This window comes from Salvia hispanica, chromosome 6 (genome assembly GCF_023119035.1).
Source record: "Salvia hispanica cultivar TCC Black 2014 chromosome 6, UniMelb_Shisp_WGS_1.0, whole genome shotgun sequence".
NCBI lineage: Eukaryota > Viridiplantae > Streptophyta > Magnoliopsida > Lamiales > Lamiaceae > Salvia > Salvia hispanica.
The window spans coordinates 34693640-34712953 of NC_062970.1; the positions used below are offsets into that span (position 1 = coordinate 34693640).

The following is a 19314-nucleotide window of genomic DNA, read 5'->3' on the forward strand; positions in this document are numbered from 1 at the left end:
TTAGCAAAATACAATTTTACCCATCAAAATTTCTAACCCATCAATTTTACTTAGTTGTTGTATTGAAGGACGTCATTTTCCTATTAAATCATATTAAGAATTTTGTTGATGTCAATTTGTTGTTCTAATTATATTACTTTGTTATTTTATTTACATTATATTATATTATAATATTCTCATTATATTACTTTATGTTCTCATTATATTACTTTACATTAAATCGTATTATATTCTCATTATATTACTTTATTTATATTATATTATATTATACTTATAATTACGTAATACTTGAAGGCAATTACTTTTGTTTTGAACATAAATATACGATGTTGTTCAATCCACAAACGCTTTAAACTTCAAAAAAATTGAACATATAAAATTTGGTACTTGATAAAATATTTTCATATAGAATTTGTCCAAAATAATAATTGATTATTCATAAAATTTGTCCAAAATTATTAATGCTCACAAAAATAGAATACCAAAATAAATATAAGTTTTTTGATATAAAGATGCTAATTTTTGTAAGGAGTTTAGCTTGAAAAGATGTTAATTTTAAACAAAATGATTTTATAGGAATAATTAGGGTAAAATGATGATAGTTTAGTAATTAACTTAAACTAATGAGGATAATTTTGACAATCATAATTTTAATCCTTACTTGTGACTTATTGTACCAAACACTACAATAAGATAACTCACAATTATCTTAATCTACCAAACACCCAATATATGTAAATTAACTAATCGAAACTATGATTACTATCATAATGGTATCATGTCTAGTCGAAACATGACATAGCTACCAAACGAGCCCTTAAATATATCATTCTAAACAAAAAATTTAAACAAAGCCAAGCCCAGCCCGGGCCCACGTGGCAAGTGGGCCTGGGCTGGGCCGGGCTAAGAAAAATTAGAAAAAGCCAGGCCCAGCCCATATCTAAGGCCAGTCCGCCTTAGACATGGGCCTAGGCCGAGCTGGGCCTTAATATAGGCGGGCCTCGGTGGGCCCGGACCGGGCTGGGCCAGCCCGACCCACTTGGCATCTCTAGCCATTCCATTCCACATGGGAATAATTATTCCTTCCATTTAGCTAAGGAATGACCATTATATTCCATCCCATTTTTCTCTTTTCTTTTTATTTTATATTTTAATTATAAAATATAGTAGTATTATATTATATTTAAATTTAATATTACTCAATTTTATAATTTTATAATTTTATAATAAAACTAAAATTTTAGAATTTTTAATTATTAATAAAAATCCACACTACACACATTGCACACACTACACAACTATGCACAAACTATACATTGCACACACTATGCACATACTATACATTGCACACACATTGCACACACTACACATAATTTACACACACCACTAATTCCATTCCAGTTATATTCCTTATATAAACCAAGCATAAGAATGGAATGAAATCTCCATTCCATTCCCATCCTCGTTCCATTCTACCATACCAAGAAGGCCCTAAGTCTATCCCAATTCAGATAGGACAAATTAGCCCTATATAAATCACATTTCAAAACCATAACTATACATCAGTACAATTTTAATTTAGTACTGGTTAGATCAGAAAATTTTGAAGATCAAGAGAAAAAAACATAACACAAGAAAATCATTTAAATTAATCTAAAGATTAAAGAGAAACAAACAATTGAACGAGCCTACTAAATATCAGATAAGCTCTTCTCGGCTTATGGGCCAATCAAGCTGAAATTTTATAGAACTGTAAATTTCGAATATAATCCCAGATGTAGTATGTAAGTATCACTCTAGAGATTAAAAACAAACAGACAATTGTAATACAAATTCGTTGTAATTTTTCTTACAAGTTCATTTAATTTTTCATTTCAGCCAACAATCTCTCCTGCTTCCTTATGATATCCAAAACAGACTTTGCAGATTCAACAAAAGAATCATCAGCATTAAACATAATCAGATGATTTGAAAATCAGTATGGATCTCTGTTATTGAGTTTTTTTATATATCGCTATTAGTTTAACTATGTCAATCATTATTAGTGTGTGTAGTGTGTGCAATGTGTGTGCAATGTTTGTGCAATGTATAGTTCACACACCTGATATATGTGGCGCCTTCGCCTTCTCGTTGGCCCGCGCCTTCGCCTCAGCCTTGTCAATTAGCTCAACATCGGCCAACGCAGAATCGTTGCAATCTTTGAGCCATATAAGTTTGTCACTTTGGAGGTGTGTAGTCACAACATGCTGCAAATATTCAAGTACTATATATGATGAAAAATGTGTGGATCCACTAGAAACTGTACACAAACAACTTTTCTTTGAAATCAGCAATCCAAGAAAGTAATACTCAATTATACCTTGTTATCACTCTTCTCCACATTTGCTAGATGTTCTGCCAGTCTCTCCACTCTGCTGCTCTGCGTGCCTTTGCCAGTTGCAGCACGTCGAGCCTGGCTTCTGAAGCCGGCTCCACCCCAGCCGGGCAAGTTTGTTTTTGCTGGAGACGAGGCGCCCTCTGCACCTACTTGATCAGCAACTATGCAAGGAGATGGGATTGCAGAGACAGGAGGCTGATGATGATCATCTTTGTAGATCATCCCACTCGTCCCTCCATTGCTCGGACCACCAAACTTTAATTTCGAGCCACTCTGCCTAGAACATTCTCGATCCACTCTTGCTGCTGCTACCTTACCCTTACGCGGCTTTCTACCTTCTGCTTGTCGTTGGTGGCATCCGTTAATTGATGCTTGAAGCTGCCAAGAAACGCGCCTCAGTTAACATTTAGATGAAACACCTCAAAGCAAAACATTTCACATCATCTAACCTTCACATTAACTTCCTTCTCCTTTTCATACAGAACCAATTCCTAAACAAGTAATCCGATGAATCTAATCAAATGAACTAAACAGATGAAATAAGGCATTCAAGAGAGAAAGAGAGAGAGGTACCTCTTTCTCATACTTTTCCAAATCTGGAAACAGAGAGCCAATTATTTTATCGAAGACTAAATCATCTCTCAAAGAGCGACGGCTTGCACAGTGCTTACGGCAAGCAGGGCATTCCTTGTTCCTAACAGCAAATAATTTAGTAAAAATGACACTCATATTTATGTGTGTGAGAGTGTTAGAGTGTGAGAGAGAAAGAGTGAAGTACCCCAGCCTCATAGATTTGTCTATGCATTCTTTGCAAAAGCGGTGTAAGCATCCCATTACAGCCCTTGTGCTCTTCAATACGCCTGTGTTTATATATGTAATGTTTAATTCACCAATTCGATTCTAAATAGTCTTTTCATTTCATGTCATTTCATTTCTAACATATGTAAGTAGTGAAACGCACACAAAAAGGTACCTAAACAAATGGCGCATTGCACATTGCTGCGAACTTCAGAAAGTGACACAGTAATGACTCTACAGAAAAAATGAAAATACAAAGTTAATAGGTATCACAAAATATGTGTACTTTAATCAAAACGAAATTTAACACACAATATGATGGAAGTAGTAATGGATCATTGAAAAAGAAATGTCAATTGAGCCTATGTGCAAATAAGCAATAGATATCAGCTAACTTTGATTACCCAAATTGACGGATGTACATATAAACGATAGATATGTCTATCCTCAGTTCATCAAATTAAGCGCATGTGCATATAAACAATAGATACCACAACCAATATTTCCCCAATTGAGCGCATGTACATAAAAACCATAGATACTGATTTCCTTGATTACTCCATTTGAGCGCATGTGCAAATACCCAATAGATACCACTACCATTGATTACCCTAATTGAACGCATGTACATATAAACAATAGTTACCGCTATCCTCAATTCCCCAATTGAGCGCATGTGCAAATAAACAATAGATATCGATACCACAGATTAACCTAATTGAACGCATGTACATATAAATGAAACAATAGATACTGCTACCATTGATTACCCAATTGAACGCATGTACATATAAACGATAGATACCGCTATCCCCAATCACCCCAATTGAGTGCATGTGCAGATAAACAATAGATCCCGCCGCCATTGATTAACCTAATTGAGCGCATGTGCAAATAAACAATAGATCCCGCCGCCATTGATTAACCTAATTGAACGCATGTACATATAAACGAAACAATAGACACCGCTACCATTGATTAACCTAATCGAGCATATAAACCATAGATACCGCTATCCTCGATTGCATCGAGGGCGCACCAAAATTGAATTGAACAAGAAAGGAAGTTGAATCATTACTCATCGTATTCATCGGGGTTAGTGCCGCTATAGTCGGAATCCAAGACTTAAGTGAAAATAATAATAAAAAATAAATTAAAAAATTAGAAAAAGCCCGGCCCAGCCCAGTCCGCCTTAGACATGGGCCTGGTCCGAGCTGGGTCTTAATATAGGCGGGCCTCGGTGGGCCTGGGCCGGGCTAGGCCAGCCCGACCCACTTGGCATCGTTAGCCATTCCATTCGACATGGGAATAGTTATTCCTTCCATTTAGCTAAGGAATGACCATTATATTCCATCCCATTTTTCTCTTTCTTTTTATTTTATATTTTAATTCTAAAATATAGTAGTATTATATTATATTTAAATTTAATATCACTCAATTTTATAATAAAATTAAAATTTTAGAATTTTTAATTATTAATTAAAAACCACACTACACACATTGAGCACACACGCTACACACACTATGCACAAACTATACATTGCACACATAATGCACACACACTACACACACTATGCACAAACATTGCATTTACACACACCACTAATTCCATTCCAGTTATATTCCTTATATTAACCAAGCACAAGAATGGAATGAAATCTCCTTCCTCGTTCCATTCTACCATAATAAGAAGGCCCTAAGTCTATCCCAATTCAGATAGGACAAATTAGCCCTATATAAATCACATTTCAAACCATAACTCTACTTCAGTACAATAACAATTTACAACGGGTTATATCAGAAAATTTTGAAGATCGAGAGAAAAAAACATAACACAAGAAAATTATTTAAATTAATCTAAAGATTAAAGAGAAACAAACGATTGAACGAGCCTACTAAATATCAGATAAGCTCTTCTCGGCTTATGGGCCAATCAAGCTGAAATTTTATAGAACTGTAAATTTCGAATAATAATCCCAAATGTTTGAGTATGTACGTATCATTCTAGAGATTAAAAACAAACACACAATTGTAATACAAATTCGTTGTAATTTTTCTTACGAGTTCATTTAATTTTTCATTTCAGCCAACAATCTCTCCCGCTTCCTTACGATATCCAAAACAGACTCTGCAGATTCAACAAAAGAATCATTAACATTAAACATAATCAGATGAATTGAAAATCAGTATGGATCTCTGTTATTGAGTTTTTTATATATCGCTATTAGTTTAACTATGTCAATCATTATTAGTGTGTGTAGTGTGTGCAGTGCAATGTATAGTTCACACACTTGATATATGTGGCGCCTTCGCCTCAGCCTTGTCAATTAGCTCAACATCGGCCAACGCATAATCGTTGCAATCTTTGAGCCATATAAGTTTGTCACTTTGGAGGTGTGTAGTCACAACATGCTGCAAATATTCAAGTACTATATATGATGAAAAATGTGTGGATCCACTAGAAACTGTACACAAACAACTTTTCTTTGAAATCAGCAATCCAAGAAAGTAATACTCAATTATACCTTGTTATCACTCTTCTCCACATTTGCTAGATGTTCTGCCAGTCTCTCCACTCTGCTGCTCTGCGTGCCTTTGCCAGTTGCAGCACGTCGAGCCTGGCTTCTGAAGCCGGCTCCACCCCAGCCGGGCAAGTTTGTTTTTGCTGGAGACGAGGCGCCCTCTGCACCTACTTGATCAGCAACTATGCAAGGAGATGGGATTGCAGAGACAGGAGGCTGATGATGATCATCTTTGTAGATCATCCCACTCGTCCCTCCATTGCTCGGACCACCAAACTTTAATTTCGAGCCACTCTGCCTAGAACATTCTCGATCCACTCTTGCTGCTGCTACCTTACCCTTACGCGGCTTTCTACCTTCTGCTTGTCGTTGGTGGCATCCGTTAATTGATGCTTGAAGCTGCCAAGAAACGCGCCTCAGTTAACATTTAGATGAAACACCTCAAAGCAAAACATTTCACATCATCTAACCTTCACATTAACTTCCTTCTCCTTTTCATACAGAACCAATTCCTAAACAAGTAATCCGATGAATCTAATCAAATGAACTAAACAGATGAAATAAGGCATTCAAGAGAGAAAGAGAGAGAGGTACCTCTTTCTCATACTTTTCCAAATCTGGAAACAGAGAGCCAATTATTTTATCGAAGACTAAATCATCTCTCAAAGAGCGACGGCTTGCACAGTGCTTACGGCAAGCAGGGCATTCCTTGTTCCTAACAGCAAATAATTTAGTAAAAATGACACTCATATTTATGTGTGTGAGAGTGTTAGAGTGTGAGAGAGAAAGAGTGAAGTACCCCAGCCTCATAGATTTGTCTATGCATTCTTTGCAAAAGCGGTGTAAGCATCCCATTACAGCCCTTGTGCTCTTCAATACGCCTGTGTTTATATATGTAATGTTTAATTCACCAATTCGATTCTAAATAGTCTTTTCATTTCATGTCATTTCATTTCTAACATATGTAAGTAGTGAAACGCACACAAAAAGGTACCTAAACAAATGGCGCATTGCACATTGCTGCGAACTTCAGAAAGTGACACAGTAATGACTCTACAGAAAAAATGAAAATACAAAGTTAATAGGTATCACAAAATATGTGTACTTTAATCAAAACGAAATTTAACACACAATATGATGGAAGTAGTAATGGATCATTGAAAAAGAAATGTCAATTGAGCCTATGTGCAAATAAGCAATAGATATCAGCTAACTTTGATTACCCAAATTGACGGATGTACATATAAACGATAGATATGTCTATCCTCAGTTCATCAAATTAAGCGCATGTGCATATAAACAATAGATACCACAACCAATATTTCCCCAATTGAGCGCATGTACATAAAAACCATAGATACTGATTTCCTTGATTACTCCATTTGAGCGCATGTGCAAATACCCAATAGATACCACTACCATTGATTACCCTAATTGAACGCATGTACATATAAACAATAGTTACCGCTATCCTCAATTCCCCAATTGAGCGCATGTGCAAATAAACAATAGATATCGATACCACAGATTAACCTAATTGAACGCATGTACATATAAATGAAACAATAGATACTGCTACCATTGATTACCCAATTGAACGCATGTACATATAAACGATAGATACCGCTATCCCCAATCACCCCAATTGAGTGCATGTGCAGATAAACAATAGATCCCGCCGCCATTGATTAACCTAATTGAGCGCATGTGCAAATAAACAATAGATCCCGCCGCCATTGATTAACCTAATTGAACGCATGTACATATAAACGAAACAATAGACACCGCTACCATTGATTAACCTAATCGAGCATATAAACCATAGATACCGCTATCCTCGATTGCATCGAGGGCGCACCAAAATTGAATTGAACAAGAAAGGAAGTTGAATCATTACTCATCGTATTCATCCGGGTCAGTGCCGCTATCGTCGGAATCCAAGACTGAATTGACCAAAAAAAATTATTCGAAAACGAAAATAAAATTAAAAAAATAAAACATAAATTCTTTGAAAATCGATAAATATCGGCGTGCACGTAAAATAAAAAGGGAAACCTGCTGGTGGGGTTTCTTGAATTTGTGGTTGCTCTGGTGGAGCTTGTTGAACTTCTTGATGAGGCGGAGACGGAGGCGGTGGAGCAGCACTACTGATAAACCGAGTAGGCGTGCGCTTGCGGCGGTGGCGGCGGCGGTGGTTCTGCGGCGGCATCGATTTGTTTTTGTGGGTTTAGGGATATGGTTTTCACACGATAAAATGCTGCTCCGTTTCAACTTTTATATACGAGCAAGAGAATCTGAAACAGTACATCGTCTACACAACTTTTTTTTCACTATTTTTAGTTTCGAATTTTTTTTTCTCTGCGAGTTTCAGTTACGACTCTTGTTTCGCTGTCATCGAAATAGATTCACTTCAACTGTGTGTAAAATATCATATTTATGTTTTTTATGACGATTTTAATCTGCGGCAATATCCGAGCTGTGACTGTGAAAAGTGCATCCATCATAATTAATATATGGTGTGTATATATGACTATATGAGATAAAATAGGAACATAAAATCTTTTTATTTTTCAAAAATATACTTGTATTGGTACTTTTTGGGGAGTGATAAATGAGGTTTTGAGATTTGTACCCTTATAATGGTAGATTTTATTCAACTATTCATACATTGTCAATAATTAAATACACAATTAAATTAAATTTGGAAATTTGTTAAAAAATGAAGGTTTTTTGTTTTTATAATACACTCTCCGTCCATGATTAAGAGTCTCATTTCTAAATGGCACGTGTTTTAAGAAAATAATCTCTCCGTCCATGATTAAGAGTCTCATTTCTAAATGGCGCGGGTTTTAAGAAATGTTAAGAAAAGTGGGTGGAAGAAAGTTAGTGGAATAGATGTCCCACTTGTATATATTAGTTTTAAATGATATGTGAGTGGAATGAGTTAATGGAATGTGAGGTCTCTTTATCATTTATGGTAATTATGAACCAGGACTCTTATTCATGGACTTAGGGAGTAGTGTTTATTTTTTCACAACAATATGTCTCAATTATATCGAAATTCTATTTCATTTGCTATAGAGGGGACTATAAAGTTTAAGAAAATATGAAGAAATAATAGACAATGGTTGTACCTAGGTCCAATTCAACGGGTCAGTCGATCGTGTTTTGGGTCTAGCCTACTCGTCAGTGAAGACATTGATAAACATGGAATCATACATATTTTAAGATCATCGATCCGGAACAGTGCCCTTTGTGGCGGCTGTTCCGTCCCTCCTGGGCGGGATGGTTAAGGGATGTCGTTGGAGGTGTCCCGTCCCATGGGGGGCTTCCCGGTCTGGAGGGCTGTCCCGTCCCTTAGCTTATTTTGTTGTTTTTTTCTTTCAATTTATTCCAATATTATATATAATTGCACCATTCATCATATAATTTTTTTTATTATTATTTTTTCTCTCTAATTTTGTTAATTTTTAACTATGATTTTAAATAATGTACTATAAGTGTATTTATAAATTTTTAGAGTTTAAATTATACTCCATAATTTTTTATTTTTAGGAATTTGTTATGTAATTTTTGAATTTTTAATGAAGTTTTATTAATAAAATGTTATTTTATTAATTATATTTTAAATTGAAGAATTAAAATAAAGAGATCAATGAATAGTGAAGGGATTGGATAAATGGTTGTAACTTGTAGATGTTGTCTTTTGGTAAGGGCAGGATGAAGCTCATGAATAAATAGAGAATGAGACAAAATTTGAAATTTTTTTAGGTTTAGGTTAGTGTAACTCTAAGAATAGGTATTTTTCTCCCAAAAACTAAAAATAAGATTGGTTTTGTAATTTTATTAGAGCTAGCTATCTATCACATTTTAAATTTTAGTGTATCTTGAAGATGGTGTAAGGGTTAGAGTTAGACTTAAATTGTTTTGATAAAAATCATGTGAACTACATATGCTTTAATCTATATTCCTATCATTCACTAGTACTTTATCGCGTTTGATGAGTTTTATGGTAAAAAAAAATTAAAAAGAGATCAAAGATAGAAGACACAGAAACAAACCAATGCACTAATGCTGGTCAGCAGTCGCTGATCAGTTCAATTAGAGGGAACTTAGCGGTCTGCCGAAGGAAGTCAACGACCAACCAGAACTTTCCCAATAGTCCACCACCGAGCATAAATAATTGAGGGATGGAGTCATGGAGGTTGTTTTTTAAATACTAGTAAGAAATTGAGATTAAAAAACTGAGGAATAAAGGTATGATTGAGACTCATAGAGTTGAACAATAATTAAAACGAAATTCTGGTATAAACCAGATATGTTAGACCAATTATTTGAATCAAAAGGTTAGATTTGATTGATGAAAACCAAAAATAATTAAACTACTACACCATTTAAAAAACACTAGTGTAATTTCAAGCTGCCAAAGGCGGCGCAAGATTGAGATCAAGATTCAATTCTGTGGCCTCCTCAACCTCCTCTACTTGATGCTCCTCCTCCTGCTGCATGTAGCGGTGCATATAGCTTTGCAGCACCGGATGTTGTCGGAGGAACTGAATCTCCCCGGCGGCCGCTTGGTTAGCGCCAAGTGAGTCGTCGTTGAAGTTGGTCTTGGCCTTGGAGCCGCGGAAGCTGCGGGCGGCGGCGTCGTAGGCACGCGCGGCCTCCTCGGCGGTGTCGAAGGTGCCCAGCCAGACACGTGTCTTCTTGTTGGGGTCGCGGATCTCGGCGGCGTAGCGGCCCCACGGCCGCTTCCTCACCCCCCTGTAGTGTACGGCAGCGGCGCTTGCAGGCTTCTCCTTCATCGCCATTGTCGTTTAGAACAATTGAAGTGCAGCGGATGAGGATGTTTATAGAGAGAGGGGTGGGGAGCGGTTAAGGGATTGGTGGTGGGGCCCCTTGTTAGGCGCGTTGAGCGAGGTATTTGACGTGGATAGGGGGAGGCGCCGCCCGAGTGGTTGAGTATACTGTGTGGTGTGCTTTAGCCTTTAGGTTTTAATTCTTCGTGTACAATTCCACGCCTACATTTTCTTTGCACCTTAGGTGATAAAAATAAAAAAAAGAATTTAATAGAGAGATGTGCAATTGATAAAAAGAATTACTACCATTTTATCTTTGTATTCATATCGTTAAGTTGTTTAATTTAAAAAAATAAAGTAGGGACAAAATAAAATTAAACACAAATTTTGTCAACTGCGACTAGTTAATGTATTATTATTATGACTCTTGCATCTTATATCAGACATAGTACTATTTAGATCTGAAAGAATTTGCAAAATATTCCTCACTTCCACAATGATAGAGACATTTCATTTTTTACACTCGTTTTGAAAAAATGATATACTTCCTCTGTTCTAATTTTGGAGTCACATTTTGCCATAAAAGTCCGTCCCAGTTTTAGAGTCACATGTAGAATTTTCCATATTTGGTCATACAATTTTACCCCATTATTCATCAAAATTACATCAAAATGACATTATCTACATTAAAATAAACCAAAACAAAAATAAAAATCCAAAAAGTAAAAAAGGGACCCACCTTCAACCAACTCACTTCATTTATTACACACTCTATCATCTCACTTCATTAATTACACACTCCATCAATTTCTTAAAACTCGTGTAATAACTAATTGTGACTCCAAATGTGGGTCGGAGAGAGTATAAATTAAATAGTTAATGTGGAGAGAGAATAAAGTAAAAGAGAATAATGTAAAGAAGAGTCTTATCTATATTATTTCCTCTATTAATTTACTTTTTTTCCTCTTTAAATATTTATAATTAATTTTTTAAAATTAGTTAGCAAAATGAAATGCCTCTATTTACATGTTAGTACTACTAGAAACCTTTACTATTTCACAAAGTTAATTGAGAAAGTGAAGCGTTGAAATTGAAATAAAATTGAATGGAGATATGAGGTAGCAGAACATAAACGATGCGGGAATTTAGGGTAGAGATTAATTAGTGAAAGAGTTGTAGAAGCAATAAGAAAATAAATAGAGTCAAAGATGCGGAGGGAGTAGGCCGCCCATGTTGTAATGTAATAATAAGCCGCCGCCGCCGCAGCAGCCTTCCGTCAGCCGCCTCGGATAATTTATCCGTACTCAGATGCTCCAATATTTCTTGTGCTGCCCACTTTCTGTACGACGCGTGTCTATCTCTCTCCACCTGCCCCATTGTGAATTCAATACGTTGTTATCTAAGTTATACTACCTCCGTCCTCCAAAATTTGCTACACTTTGACTCGACGGGGATTTTTTAAGAAATGTAATGAAAAGTGAGTTGAAAAAGTTGGTGGGATGTGGATCCTACTTTTAAAGTATTAGTTTTATAATAAAATATGAGTAGGAATGAGTTAGTGGAATATGAGGTCCACTACCAAAAATGGTAAAAGTGAAGTATATCAAATTTTTAGGAACGGACCAAAATGGTAAACTATATCAAATTTTCAGAGATAAAGGTAGTATCTCACAGGCTCTACCTGCTCTTTCTCACTCCTTTGTTACTTAGGAATTTTTTAACCATTAAATATTTAAATTCAAACATTTTTATTTAATGATATAATCATTCCAGAGTTTACTCGTTAAATTTGTCTACTGGCCCATCTATTCAATCAGTCCAAAAGGTGACCAGCCCAAAACTTCATTAATCGCTACGAAAACCTAAATAATCTAATGATTTCTATTAGGCCCCGCTTATAAAAATTAATTTATAATAAATTTATTGAAATGTAGTTGGAGAGGTTTGTATACATCGTTGGTCCAAATCCTTTGAAGGAATTTAGTCCATATATGTCCTCCTTTGATAGGGCCAAAATTACATTGATTTGATATTATTTGCAATGACTATAATATATGGCCACTGGCCAGAACTGCAAAATGAATAAAAGTTCCTGAATGTTTTCGCAGTAATCAATTTCTGGATCTTCTTAATCCTACTTCACTCGGAGAGACAGAAATGTGTCGTCATCGACTTTATATTGATGTGATGATAATATATTAACATTGATGTTTTCACAAGCATCACCTCTTACCATCATTCTTGGGACCTTTTTTTTCTTTTTTTTTGGGTCCAGTGTTCAACTTTTTCAAAAACACCTTTAGATTTAATTTTGTACTAGCCACGTCCACAATCAATAGTTATATCTTTCCATTTTGTACTAGTTTCAACCTCTATTCTCTAATGAAATGAAGAGAAACTTATTTTTCATTAAGAAGTACGTTAATCACTTTTTTACTTAATTTATCACATTTACTTAACCAATTTTATTTTAAAATTCATAAGTCCACTGTTAAGACTATTGATAGTGGTCATAAGTCACTCTTAATACTATTGGCAGTGGATGAAGGTAGTACTTGTATGACATAATTAAAATTTTATTACAGAGTTATTGTATAAAATTCGATATATAGTACTCCCTCCGTTCCATAGTAATGTAGGCGTTTCTTTTCGGCACGGAGATTATGAAAAATCGTGTTAGGTGAGTTAAGTAAAAGGAAAATAAAGTGGAAAATGAAAAAGGTAGAGAGATGAAGAGAGAAAAAAAAGTAATAGAGAGTAGTAGGTGTGGAAAAATATGTTCACTTTTACTAAAAAAAGAAATGACTCTATTAATATGGAACGATCAAAATAGCAAAATGACTCTATTACTATAGAACGGAGGGAGTACTTCTTTAGAATTTATTGTCACTTTACTACAAAGTTATTAGAATTGAACTCAAAAGTATTAAATACTATCTTATGTATTGAATTATTATAAAATTTATTTTTACAAAATAAATATAAGGGTGAAACACTATATTCATGCGGCAATTTCCCTTGCTCCATTTGGAAGTGAAAAAATATCAATCAATTTGATTGATATTTTAGACAGTAGTCCTTTAGTTTTTCAGAAAGAAGTCGGAACTAACTTCTAATTAAGTGCTTCTATTTCAGTGGATGAATGTTAATTTGAAATGATTAGTGCCTACCTTGCAGTTGAAGTTATGTTTACTTGATTGCTCGCATGACAGCATGAGTAACGAATCATATACTAGTATAACTTTTCCTTGTAAACTGATATAGTAATATAATTGAAATTTAGTACTCCCTCCGTCCCACATGATTTTACACAGTATTCCATTTTAGTCCATCCCATATAATTTTACCCATTTTACTTTTACCATTTTTGGTAGTGGACCCTATATTCCACTAACTCATTCTCATTCACATTTTATTATAAAACCAATACTTTATAAATAGGACTCACATCTTATCAACTTTTCCAACTCACTTTCTATTACATTTCTTAAAACCTGTGCTAAGTCAAACTGTGTAAAATTATGTGGGACGGTGGGAGTAGAAAATATGGACTAATACAGACTAATTGCAAGAAGTTCCATTCATCAACTTGGCAATTGCCCAATGCAAAGGGAAAAACAGAGCAAAAAAGGCAAAGAAGTTGGAAGTATTTAGTCTACAACAGAACCCCGTTGCAAGTAAATTCAAACCCTGTCTCATCACCAAAAAAGGACACCCTTAAATCGTTCAAGGATTGATGAACTCCTGTTGAACATCTGCATACCCTTGCTGATTCTCATACTCTTCCATCGAATCGAACTCATATTTGGACTTGTTGTAGCTCCCATTGTAGTAGTATCCCTCCTCATTGCTGCTCTCGCCTCCCACCGGACTGTAGTTGTAGTACTTGTTGTTGTTTTCTATTCTCGTGTCACTCATCCCCTGTGGTTCGTTGTCATAGTAGTACTTGTTGTTCCTTGTGTCACTCATCCCCTGTGGTTGGCTTTCGTGGCCACCAGGGCTGTAGTTGTTGTGCTCGGCATTGTAGTAGTACTCACTGCTGCCTTGTATTCTCGTATCGCTCATCCCCTCGTTGTCATAGTAGTACTTGTTGCCTTCTATTCTCGCATCACTCATGCCTTGTGCCCCGCTCTTGGTATAGGTGTAGGCTTCTCTGTTGTTGTTGTCGTTGTTCAGTTCCTCTGGATTTTCAGAGGAAAACTCATCCTCATCTTCTTCCTCATCCTCAAATGGGGCCGGGGCAGGGCTATCTCCGGCGCTTGTCATACTAGGGGTTGGTGCCAGGTTGTACTCTGGAGTCGGGGCAAGGCTCTCTCCGTCTCTTCATCCCCGAGGTTGTGGGACGGGGACGGGCTGGAGTAGGGGGACGTCGCTGGGACGCCGCTGATTTGGCTTGTGGATGGGGTGGGAGCTGAGGATGGAGTTGGAGATGAAGGGACATCTATTTTGAGATTAGAACTACTAGGTACTGAGACAAAATTGTTTGTGGCTAGGTGAGCATATTTGGAGAAGAATTTGCTCTCTCAGCTTGAGTTTGAAACATGTCGTTAAAATTATCAGAATGAAACAAGTAATTGGTTTGACAAGTGTTGCCATTGGTGGCAAGAGAGGAAGAGCAAGAAACTGAAGTGGAGTTTGGATTTGGCTGATGTGAAGATTGATAGTATATGTATATATAAAGTGAGATATGTAAGAATGAAACTTGAATTTTGGGTTTGCAAGGCGAAATGTGATGCGGAGATTGAGGAAGTAAAATGAAATGTGGGGTCTATATTACGACATTTTGTAAAGCAGCATGTGATCAGAGTAATGAGTCTAGAGCACCAACCTCTCACTATACCATGATTACCCCTTTTTTTATTTATTTTAATACTCTTTTCTTTTTGGATGAAGTTCATTATTTAAAATTTATGGTTTTGGGATAGTGTGTATACACCAATTTGTTATTACCACGCGGACAAATAAAAAGTACTTCCTCCATCCCAGATAATTTAGGACACTTTGATCCAACACGAGTTTTAAGAAATTTAATAAAAGTGAGTTGAAAAAGTTGGTGGGATGTGAGTCCTACTTTTAAAGTATTAGTTTTATAATAAAATGTGAGTATGAATGAGTTAGTGGAATAGAATTAAAAAAAATAGTAAAAGTGAAATGAGACAAATTATGGGGGAAACGTCCGAAATGGAATATTGGGTCGAATTATCGGGACGGAGGGAGTATTTTACGACTAAAGAAGTGACAGATAGTAACCATATTCATATGTGTTTCACCTCGTCATTTGGTTTTTAAATGATACTAACATATTTATGAATATGGTTTTGTAAATAGTAAGCAACTGAGATCCTGAGGACAATGTATGTAGTATTACTCTTAAACAAGACCTAAAGGTGAAAAAATTATGCCAAATCTCGTCCAAAGTACTTTGAAAAAGAAATAGGAACGTCCATCGATTAGGAAAATGGGGGGTGGGGTAATGAGGATTAGAAAGTAGTAGAAAGTATAGCAATTATGTTGAACAAGATCTAGTCAAAAAAGTTTAAAACAGTGAGATGTCGAAAGAGTAATTATCGAATGGGACAGCACGAAATTAAAGCAATAGAGGTCAATCATAGCGTCGGCAGTTGAGTTAGTTATGTTATGGTTCTAATTTCTAACCATCAAATTTAATTTCATGTTTCACACCTAAATGCGAGCGTTGATTGGGTTTGCACCGTTCCTTTAATTACTTTAGTAGTAGTAGTAGTATTTTCGTTTGACAAATATACAGAACCAAAATACTACCCCCTTACAATAAGATCTACATTAGGTCATTTCAATTAATTTATTTTGCAATAAGATATTTTTTGGGTTCATTTCAATTAGTCGATTTATTTTGTTTTTTATCATAAATATTTATCATAAATATTAAGTGGGGTAGTATTAAATAGTAGGATTTATATTATGTTTATTAATTTCATTTAGGCCATGTTTGGTTGTCGATCCCCTCGGGAAAGAAAATTCGTTTCCCTTAAATTTTAAATTCGTTTTGGGTTATAATAAAACGGGAAATTTAAAAAATGAGAATAAAGAAAGTTAATACAAACTTTCAAATTTCAATCATAACTTTTCTTAGGTATTCTTTTTCCAAAAATTTTGGATTCCAAAATATTTAAAATATAGTATAATTTTAATAATAATAATAATAATAATAATAATAACCTAATAATAGTAATAATATAATAATAATAACAATAATAATAATTCCAATGTTTTTTAAAAAAAATTTTTAAAAATTTTAAATCATACTTAATTTCACTATAATAAATAACTATAATTAAAATTATCATAATTATAATTATATTTTTTTAACAATTCATTTTAGTAATAATAATTTATTAAATAATTCAAATATAATTCTATAATATAAATCTTTAATAAATAATAACTATTATATTTTATAAATTGATAATTAAAAGATAAAGTCATTTGTGCAATTTTAATTTTTTAAAATTTATTCAATTATAATATCCTTAAATATTATAATTATAATATAATTAATAAATAAATGAGTACTATAATTCCTCAGGTAACTATAATTATATTATTATATAGTATTATGATGGATAATCCATATTTAAACTATCCATCGTATATAAATATAATAATATAATAAATTATTATTTGTTAATAATAATTTATTAAAAAATTTACAATATTATTCTTTTTTATAAATAAAAAATAATAAGTATATTTTTAGTTTGGTGTTTAAATTAAATAAAAATTTAAAATTTTGATATTGTCCAAACACAGGAAAGTAAAGTTATTAGGAATCATATTCCGGTATTCTTTTTCCTATGAATCTTTTTCCTTGCCAACTTACTTTCCCCAACCAAACATGACTCATTTAATACTTTCTCATTTTTTTTCGTCTCAAAGTAATTGTCGTACTTAATAATTATACAAGATTTAAGACAAAGATAAAATATATATATTTGAATATATTGGTGTGAGAGAGGAAATGATAACTAGAATACTATTTCCTTTGTCCACCATTAATCATCTCAATTTGTAATGTTCATCCTTGCATGAAAAATTATCACATTTATTTTTTAAACTTTTCATAATGGATCTTATATTCCACTAACTTTATCTCACTATTTTATTTTAAACTTAATAATGTACTATTAAAAGTAGGATCCAACATTTTTTTCATTTTTTCCATTATCTTTCTTAAAACCCGATACAAGTCAAAATGTGTCTTTTATTGACGGAGGAAGAGTGATAAAGACGAAAAAATTGATTGGATGTATGATAATGATTACTTTAATAAAATCTATTACCTACGAGGGAGTGATCGAAATGTCACGACCACACTTAAAAGGTCTCGACGCCATATCCAATCGTCGTCCCCTGCACCATGAACCGGATCCCCATCTCCAAGTACATCCAAGCGTCGAGCCCGAGTTCACCCCTAAATACAACTTACCGCATATACATACCTAAGTGACAAAGTCCATTTAGGTGGTGTCCAAAATTAAATAGTACTAAGTTAGTTATGACTAATTATTTCGATTATCCATCTAGATTGAGTTGTGAGATTGAATCTCATGAACCAAACACACAACATATTTAATCTGGAATTCAATCTTGTAAACCGAACCCCCCTTTACCGTGATATTAATTCGGGGAGTGATCAATTGCTAACTCATCATTTAATTGCTGACTACAACTAATTGAAGGCCATAAGAATTTAGAAAACGTGTGGTCTACAATTTGCCACGTGTAATTTTAATTTTTATTAATAAAATAAAAAAAAATAAAAAAACTCCAAACTAGGGGTTTTTGGGTGAAAATGTCAATATAGTGTTTTAAAATGTCAACACAAAGGTTTGAGAATGTCAACCAATGGTTGAGAATGTCAACACAATGCTTTAAGAATGTTAACTCATTGCTTATATTGACATTCTACGTGTATTATATTGACATATTTTATATAGTATGTTGACATTTCTGCTGTACGAAAAAAATAAAAAATTTCAAAAAAAATTTCAAATTTTGACGTCGTAACATATGCATGTAGGATATCGTTGGAATCCTTATAAAATTATCTTTAATTTGATATATGTTATATGAATTTAAAGTTTTGGGATTTCTTTTAAAAGTTAGTTATAACTAAACATGTAGTTAATTGACATTTATACCCATATTGATGTTTTTTGGAATTAATCCGTAATCTTATTGGGCTTTTCATTGATCGTATTTTCTTTAGGGATTGATGATCTAAGCCCTTTAAATTTTAATATCTAATGACTATTATTTAATTATAGTTAGCAGTTAAGTTATGAGTTAGCAATATAACACTCGAGTAGTGATATGGGGCAGTGCCCATAAAGTGTATAACTAGAGAATAAATCTAAACACAAGATTAAGAAATCAAGATTATTTACCCATGTGGTTTAAATTGAAGCAAAAAGTTCACTATGTGAATGATTCGGTTCATTATTAGAATGCGGGGGCATAATAGACTTTTCAATGGTTTAAATGATATAGGGTTCAATTTGCTTCCCATTTCCAGATTTGCTTTTCGCTCTATTTCGGCCAAAGTGATGGGATTTCCATTCGATTCCGCAATTTCTTCCTCATTCTATAGTTAGGGTTTAATCAATTTTTCATATTTTCCCTGAAGGAAGATAGTTGAAGAAGAGGGAAAAATAAAGGTAATTTGTAATTTTTTTTATTTGTTGAATTTGTTTTGATTTGGTTTCAAATTTTGTTATGTTTTGTTATTTGCTATTGATTTTGGATCGGGTCCCGTTTTTTAACGTTAAAAAAATTTATT

At 34.1% G+C, this 19314-nt stretch overlaps 3 protein-coding genes across 6 annotated transcripts in view; all 3 read right to left on the reverse strand.

Moving 5' to 3' along the window:
* Positions 1-1779: 1779 nt before the first annotated feature.
* LOC125194363 (putative E3 ubiquitin-protein ligase RING1b) lies at positions 1780-5303 on the reverse strand. 2 transcript variants are annotated; one of them, XM_048092542.1, is made up of 8 exons: positions 5237-5303; positions 3351-3409; positions 3156-3237; positions 2951-3071; positions 2827-2868; positions 2360-2755; positions 2102-2246; positions 1780-1918 (listed from the first exon to the last, which is right to left on the reverse strand). In XM_048092542.1, the coding sequence occupies exons 1-8, from the start codon at positions 5242-5244 to the stop codon at positions 1875-1877; spliced, it is 897 nt and encodes a 298-aa protein (XP_047948499.1). In that variant the 5' UTR covers positions 5245-5303; the 3' UTR covers positions 1780-1874. The 2 variants fall into 2 exon arrangements, with proteins under 2 accessions (XP_047948499.1, XP_047948500.1); XM_048092543.1 differs by lacking the exon at positions 2827-2868.
* Positions 5089-19314, reverse strand: part of LOC125194360 (putative E3 ubiquitin-protein ligase RING1b) — a 15433-nt gene continuing 1207 nt past the window's right edge. Inside the window, exons 1-9 of one of the 3 annotated variants that reach the window (XM_048092536.1) lie at positions 7753-7945; positions 7595-7640; positions 6692-6750; positions 6497-6578; positions 6292-6412; positions 6168-6209; positions 5701-6096; positions 5467-5587; positions 5089-5303 (exon numbers count right to left, since the gene is read on the reverse strand). In XM_048092536.1, coding sequence (XP_047948493.1) covers positions 5245-5303; positions 5467-5587; positions 5701-6096; positions 6168-6209; positions 6292-6412; positions 6497-6578; positions 6692-6750; positions 7595-7640; positions 7753-7906 — 1080 coding nt within the window. In that variant the 5' untranslated portion in view covers positions 7907-7945 and the 3' untranslated portion in view covers positions 5089-5244. Of the gene's footprint in view, positions 5304-5466; positions 5588-5700; positions 6097-6167; positions 6210-6291; positions 6413-6496; positions 6579-6691; positions 6751-7594; positions 7641-7752; positions 7946-19314 lie in introns of those variants that run through there. The other 2 variants (XM_048092537.1, XM_048092538.1) reach the window with 2 other exon arrangements.
* On the reverse strand, positions 9987-10584 carry LOC125194365 (ethylene-responsive transcription factor 8-like). Its single transcript, XM_048092545.1, has one exon. The coding sequence runs from the start codon at positions 10506-10508 to the stop codon at positions 10113-10115; it is 396 nt and encodes a 131-aa protein (XP_047948502.1). The 5' UTR covers positions 10509-10584; the 3' UTR covers positions 9987-10112.

Excerpts from the sequence above, each read along its gene's own strand:
- LOC125194363 (XM_048092542.1), bottom strand. Across the intron at positions 3,072-3,155 it reads GACAAATCTATGAGGCTGGG|GAACAAGGAATGCCCTGCTT; the intron begins GTACTTCACTCT and ends ATTTGCTGTTAG. Across the intron at positions 2,869-2,950 it reads TGGAAAAGTATGAGAAAGAG|GAATTGGTTCTGTATGAAAA; the intron begins GTACCTCTCTCT and ends TTACTTGTTTAG.
- LOC125194365 (XM_048092545.1), bottom strand. The coding sequence starts at position 10,508 with ATGGCGATGAAGGAGAAGCCTGCAAGCGCCGCTGCCGTACACTACAGG.